Source organism: Solanum verrucosum, unplaced genomic scaffold, assembly GCF_900185275.1.
Source record: "Solanum verrucosum unplaced genomic scaffold, falcon-dt-bn FXZP01000261.1, whole genome shotgun sequence".
In the NCBI taxonomy this organism is placed as follows: domain Eukaryota; kingdom Viridiplantae; phylum Streptophyta; class Magnoliopsida; order Solanales; family Solanaceae; genus Solanum; species Solanum verrucosum.
Genome location: NW_026019969.1, coordinates 15746955 through 15754481, shown reverse-complemented (window position 1 = coordinate 15754481; position 7527 = coordinate 15746955). Strand labels below are relative to the sequence as shown.

Here is a 7527-nt window from a genome sequence, read left to right as displayed (position 1 = left end):
TAACAATAAAAATATATCTATTGATAATTTTGTCATTATTTAACTCCCATAATATATTCCCCATATTACAATCCCAATATAGCTTCTTTACAAAACAAAATGTCCCATCAAAAAGATAAAAGAAATGAAATTATAATAGTATAATAATAATTATACAAAAGCCAAATGAAATTAGAAAAGAAAAAGGTGGACAACCTGAGAAATAATAGAAGCAAGAAGGAAATAACTCAAAAGTGATATTTGTAAAGATACTTTTTTTTTCTTCCAGTACCTTTCTTAGGCACAGGAACTAAATGCAAGTACTAGTCTCAGTTAGATTACATTTTTAAAAAATTGTTGGCCTGCTTTTGAAGCTACCTGGTATTCACAACATACATATTAGTACAACAACAGCTTCATAAAGTTGCACCAACTTTATGTTGGGGTAGTCTTTGTAGGCAAAATAATGCCACCTCCTTTAACAGAAATATTAGGACTCTTGACAGAGCTAGCCCGGCTCACAAGGTTCGAGTCCAGGAACACAACCGCTACTGAGATGTCATCGTGGAAATGTCGACGAACTCCACGATCGATTTTCTTCAAGTCTGAATATCTCATTTCCCTTTTCTTTGCTGCTTCTTGTAGTGCAGTTTTCACTAACCTTCTAGCTATCCCCTGTCAAGTGGCGAAACAAGCCTCTTTAAGTGTTGATCCCACTGTTTCTTTTTTTCAACTTCTCAAGGAATTTAGAAACATATAGCTTTTGTACTATATATCTAGACTAAACGACACTACACTATAAAAGTTATAGAGACTAAATTGGAATTCATGCAATCGACACTACACTATAAAAGTTATAGAGACTAAATTGGAATTCATGCAATCGACACTACACTATAAAAGTTATAGAGACTAAATTGGAATTCATGCAATCGACACTACACTATAGCTCGGCATTTCAGTCGAGATAGGATAATGAATTTCTCCTGCCTAAAAGAAACGTAGATACAATATAATCAATTCTAATGCAACTGCAGCACTAGATTATTTACTACCAGTTACCAAAGAGAGAAGCAGGATGTCAATGAGTAAAATGAACCGATTAAAGAGCCAACAACAGTTGAGGAATAAAAAAACTGCTTCACTATAGGTAGAATAGCCAAAACACTAGACAGGTCCATGAAGCATGATGGAGGTAGATATCTTACATTTCGTGGGTGATTTTGTACAATGTCAACTGCTCCTTGGTTACTTAGGTGCTCCCAGAGACCATCCGATGCAAATATGATAAACTGATCGTCAGGTTGCAAATGGTGCACTGAAATTGCTGGATCTGCGCTCAATATGGGCTTTCCGAATGGTTCTCGAAGGCGAAACTTAGCATACAATGGCTCCCTGTTGAATTCAGATTTCTTCAAGTACACATCACCAATGGATCTTGAAATCTGCAAAATAAAGTATTCAGTCATCCTAAGTGCAGATCAAAGTTTTTTTGAGTCATGAAAGACACAACCTTACTAAATGTGCTTCCTAAAGAAAGTATCCTACCCCATTAAATTAACAAGCAAAAGATAAGTATTTCTGAAAGATTGAAACAGCTAATGAATGTCAAAAGCCATTAATTAGCACAGGGAATACCTTACCAGAAGATCTGCAACACTTCGAGAAATAAATCTAGCTCTCTAAGGTCTAGCTGCAGGCTCCATCAAGGAGAGAAACTCAGTGTCATGACGGCTCCTAAGAATGCTTTTTTCTTTCTTTTATATAGATTGTGATGAAATAGTAATTTATTTAACATGTAAGAAATTGAGGTTCATATTTCCATTCTAAACCATCCAAAAATTATGCCAACATCCCAGAAGAGGGTAGCTCCCTTGTTCGCAAGACATTCATACAATGTACGATTTAAGCTGACTAAAGTACTACAATACAAACAAAAGGCAGAGTATCAATTTCCAAACATATGGATGGATTTTTAAAAATTTAAGAGGATATATAACATTTAATTAGAGCTACACCAAAGATATAAAGAAGTGTAACTGAATGAAGGACCCTTAAGTCACCCAACAGTAACTAATTTTCTTGAATTTTCCCTACTCTTTATAGTCATATAAGTATCTCTCGGGCGATTCTCTTTATATTCCTGTGCGAGTGCAATGGCGATCTTACTTTGCTTTTTGGATAAGGTGGTAATCCTTCTTATCATGAACTTGTTTTGATATAAAGTTTCTGCAACAGAAACCTTACCACATAACAGAAAACTTAAAATTGGTGATTGTTGTTTACTACTTCAATGACCATTTCATAGTTCTGCCAGCTCTACATTCTGGTTTCAATAATAACTCTAAAAAAATGATTATTCAGGATTATATGGACACATAATCATGTTCCAAATGTCAGCCGAGAAACCTAGAGTCTCCAATATAATATTTAACATACTAATCGGACTGTCGCTGCCGACTTACTAGGAGAAGGTGAAAAATGATGGGGCCTCAAATGCTGTTCCTACTAATTGATTAAAAAGTTGAAATTAAAAATATTTTAGGTCTGCTACTCTCATTCATATTGCTTATGCATTTGGCGATACTTTAAAGATACTATATCTGCTGCTAAATATCACACAGTCGCAGAGTCAAAGATATCAAACTGAAAAGAATAATGAAGCCTCTCCATAAACAACAAATATTCCTTTGCACATGTAAATATAAACACAACCACTAAAATTACTTGTTTTACCAAAAAGATATCACGTCTATCACCTTTATCACAGAAAAGGGTACCATTTCCACCATATAAAGTGGTGGAAAGGAAGCGTTTAGTTCTAGAAATATTCTTTTAACGGTTTCTTTTTAGGGAAAATTATGTAATTACACGACTCAAGATAACATAATCTCTAAAAATCCCTACCATTTGAATAAATTACAAAAATTCCCTTTTTCCTTCTCTCTCTTAACATCCGATACATCACTCCACCTCTATAAGATAGATTACAATTTTGTTTGTGTACAATGTATCTGGTACAAATGTTATTGTTGATACATAACACCAATTATTTCAAACCAAAATTAGAATGAATCTAAGTTATAGTTATGTATTTGATACATAACTTACATATCTGATACATAACTTATGTACCATTTGCTATGTATCAGGCGAAGGAGCAATGCATCCGTGAGTTTTGGAAAATCCAGGATTATTGTAATTTGAGAAACCTTCAGGATAGGATGTAATTTGCCCCCAAATTATTGGGGTTTCTGTACTTTATACTTCTTTTTATCCATTCATTTCTCAAGTTGAAGTAGTCAAGTAAATACCAAGAATCTTCAATTTCGGTTTCTTCAAATAATCTTGTTTATGAAGAATTTCTTTCCAAAAAGAATCGCTTGCCATTAAAACCTCGAGATTTAAACTTTTCAACTTTGTGTCACTCTTAGACAAAAGTTCATTTGCTATATGTGAAAGCAAAGAAATGTTCATAACTCAAAGTCAATGAACCAGAAACATATAGTACTATATAGGCTACTTGAATGGCAGTTTCCTACATCTCCCAAGAAAAGGAAAATACAAGGACATAGGAAACCCCGATCCTAAAGTTCTTTTTTTTTTTATAACCGAGAAATCCGTCTGTGACCCGCCCTTTGGACCAATCACAGCTTTCTAAACTCAGTGGATAATGGGACCCGCCCCTCTACCCTTCTCCACTTAAATACCGGGCTTCGCGTTGCATGGTGTGGGGCTTGAACTTGCGACCTAAGCCACAAATCCTCCACCTTTTGCCACTCGAGCTAGGCCTTGGGGGCACCCCGATCTTAAAGTTCTAAAAGGCATAAACGATTAGGGGGCGAGTGTAGTATGAATTAGTAATAGGCGTAATGTGTATATTGTTATTGAAAGAACACTCATTAATAATAAGATCAAATCGGTACTTTGCGTTGAGCAAACATAAAACAGAAACTGCCAAGGAAAATGGAATAGAAGTTACCTGTATAAGCCCCTTGACACGCCAGACATTGTGCTTTAAAACTACAATTTGTGAATCATCTGGATGCAAAGATTGCATCTCCTGTCTTACAGATTCAATGCTCACATTGTGTTCTGCAGAGAGCTGAATCGCAAGAACCTCACCAGTTGATCTGACAAGTCTCCCTAAGACTGCCCTCGAGTCACCAAGGTTGGCTACATATAAGGTTCCACTGCAGATAACTCCAACAAGACAGCATGATCCAACAGCAGCAATCTGTGGTTTCGTTGGCCATTGTCTAGTCACAACAGAGAGGAAACCTTCTTCTGTTGCTTGAAATGCTTTCCGAATCACCTCAACAGACATAGACTGGTGCTCAGATGTGAACCCTACACAAATTGGAGAAAGCCATTGAGTGAAGACTTAAAAAGGGACAAAAATCATACATAGTTGCCGATGATATTCCACACAATAATAAACAACAAAAAGAAATATGCTTCAATCAAACGCAAGTTGGGTCGGCTATATAAATCCTCACTATCCATGTCACTGCATTTATTATTCCACAGAGAAATATAGATTCATCAAAATGACAAAAAAAAAAAAAAAAAAAAAAAACCTTACTGCTATAGCAATATATATATATACTTAAAACTTGATTATTTAAACAATAGTCTACGAAAAGTAAATGGTACTTAATAATCTTATAGGACTTGGACATTCTTAAATATCAAATGTAACAAGAAGACAGGTATGAAACAATTAAAATTCAACCTCTTTAGCTGTAAAAGATATACTCCCTCCATTTCAATTTGATTGAATTACTTTCTTTTTTAGTCCGTTTCAAAAAGAGTATCTCTTTCATTTTTTGACAAGTCGTTAATTTCAACTTTCCATGTAACATATTTAAGACCACAAGATTAAAAGGCATTTTGGTACATTCTACATGTCTTTAGAATATTCAAAAGTATTCTTTGTTTCTCATACTCCGTATCAAGTCAAACCCGACAAACAAATTGAAACTGAGGGAGTAAAAAGCTGAGCTATTACTCAAATTGGTTAGAAGAACTCACTCTTGAGATTCTGAAAGAGGTGTTCATTAATGAACCTTGAAGTTTCAGGTCCCCCATGCCCATCATAAATTCCAATAAAAGTACCATATGGTCCAGATTCCTGCAAGCTCAAGCACCCTGATTCAATTTGGCTCTGATCCTCCAGTAGATTATTAGCCTGGACTACAGCCATAGAAAATTCGCCATTTACATGTTGTCCTGTATCCTTATACCATAAAAGTCCATCTTGACGACCACCGGAATCTGAAGAACTTGTATGAACAAGTCCATCAACCCTTGGCTGAAAACAGGCCCTCAAGAAGTTCATCAATCCAGATGTCATGCCTCATCTCATCCAAAACACCATCCAATTATGTCTCCACATTTGACAGGACTCTCTTCTAAGTTTGCTCATAAAAATCTCAACTTTGCCTTTGTTGTAATATAATACTACAAGTCCAACAATACCAATGACAAAAGTAAGATAAAAGGAAAATAATGAGATTGGCAAGTATTACAATCTTAAAACTTGCTGTATGGTACACCAAGAAGCAACCTCCAGTTTAACACTGAATTTAATGCAAATGCAAAGAAATGATTTATGGTGTACTTATAATGTTTCACACATGACAATAAATTACTCTAAAAATGGAAAATTCAACAAAAATACAAACAGAAAACTTTCAAAGTAGTCATTCAATATAGCACAATATGGTGGTCAGACAGTTTGAATCCAGAAGGTCTGACTTTGGCAAAGGAAAAAGTAATACTACTGAAAACAAGATAAAGAAAGACAATTTTTTCTTGACTACCCAAATTTCAAGAATCACACATACTATCTCAAAACCAACTGAAAACAAGATAAAGAAAAGACAACTTTTTTTCTTGACTACCCAAATTTCAAGAATCACACATACTATCTCAAAACCAACTGAAAACAAGATAAAGAAAAGACAACTTTTTTTCTTGACTACCCAAATTTCATATAGTAAAATATAGCTGAATATAAATAAGATAAGTTCAAAAGGGAAATAAAAAAACTCACCTTTGAAGATCTGAAAGTGAAAAGGGGTTTAGATCTGTGAAACCATCAAATCAAATCAAAGGAAAAGTAAAGTGGGTATTCAACAGTTATCTTTTTGTTTGTTTTTCTCTTAACTTTTCTTTGAGGATGAAGGGGATTCAAGAAAGAAAATAGTGGAAAATAGAGTGATCAAATAGAGAGAGAAGTAGTGTTATTAGTAGTTCAATTAGGCCACAGACTGAAAAATATGGTCACATAGAGCAGACAAATCCCATTAAAAAACAACAATGGAGAGCTTGAAGCCAGCAAAGCAGAGGACCATTTTTGGGCTCCACCCCCACTCCTAAAACCCCCCATACCCCAGCTTTAAGGTTAACAGCTTATTTGGATGGATGTTACCTGTTGTATTCTGCTAATCGATTTAATTTAAGTGACACTTTTTTTTAATTGATTCAAGGAAAAATAAAATATTTTTTTATTTAATAAATATCTAATGACATTAGCAACATTATAAAAAAAAATCATATTTTTAAATTATGAGTATGATCACACTATATCATAGAAATTGAGATAGAGGGATTCATATTATCAATGTTATTTTGATTGATATTTGAATTTTATTATTATATCCTTAAATCATAATCAAATAACAATATAAATCTAATATAATAATGTACTTAATTACCTTATTATTTATAAATTCATACTTTAATAATAAAAAATACAGAGTAATGAAATGCCCCTTATCAGGCCACGTGTCTTCGATTTTAATAATTCTATTATCTCTAAAATCATGTCTTTCCCTATATATTTTCCCTTTTACGTTTCTCATTTTATTGTTTTTTTTTTATCAGCAGTTGTTGACTCTGATAAATTATATTTGATTTATATTTACAGCAGGTTAGCTCTAGAAAAACAAAACAACCATGTACAATATTAAAGTTTTTTACAATGAATTCGTTCGAACCAACACATAATTTTTATATTGAACATTAAAAAATAACATACTTCCTCTGTCCAACCATCTTGTTGGACGGAGGGAGCACTATATTAGCTTAGTGTAAGAACACTGAAGTTATAACTTTTGGAAAGGTAGAGGTAAAAAGATATTAATATTTATTGCTCCACTAAGCAGACACATGTCAAATTTTGAACAGATGAATTTATGTCCAAGCAATTTGTTGTTAAAATCATTATCCAGTTGGGTCGTTGCTGTGGGAAAAAAAAGGTAGTAGTACTAATAATTAATTAATGTAAAAACAGTAACAATATGTGACACCTTTCTTTTGTTGCTGTGCTGGGACTAATATATTACACTTGCGCCGACCTTTAATGGACCTTTTGGAGGTTGGCCTTCCTTTTACTATACCCTCCATCTAACAACACTTGTCCATTATTATTTTGGAATATATAACGATATTTATCCACTTTATAAAATTAGGTAATTTTTTACTATATTTCTTAAGACAGTATATTTATTATATTCAAATGGTGATATAATAAAATTATCC

The 7527-nt window shown here is 33.7% G+C and overlaps 1 protein-coding gene across 1 annotated transcript; it reads right to left on the bottom strand.

The window, feature by feature from the left end:
• Positions 1–6277, bottom strand: LOC125815474 (probable protein phosphatase 2C 46). The gene is made up of 5 exons (XM_049494949.1): positions 6038–6277; positions 5014–5442; positions 3962–4329; positions 1188–1424; positions 1–654 (listed from the first exon to the last, which is right to left on the bottom strand). The coding sequence occupies exons 2-5, from the start codon at positions 5333–5335 to the stop codon at positions 415–417; spliced, it is 1167 nt and encodes a 388-aa protein (XP_049350906.1). The 5' UTR covers positions 5336–5442; positions 6038–6277; the 3' UTR covers positions 1–414.
• Between the last annotated feature and the right edge of the window lie 1250 nt (positions 6278–7527).

Coding starts and splice junctions, on each gene's coding strand:
- LOC125815474 (XM_049494949.1), bottom strand. CDS start 5,335: ATGACATCTGGATTGATGAACTTCTTGAGGGCCTGTTTTCAGCCAAGG. Junction 1,425..3,961: donor GTGTCAAGGGGCTTATACAG/GTAACTTCTATT, acceptor TTTATTTTGCAG/ATTTCAAGATCCATTGGTGA. Junction 655..1,187: donor TACAAAATCACCCACGAAAT/GTAAGATATCTA, acceptor GCCACTTGACAG/GGGATAGCTAGAAGGTTAGT.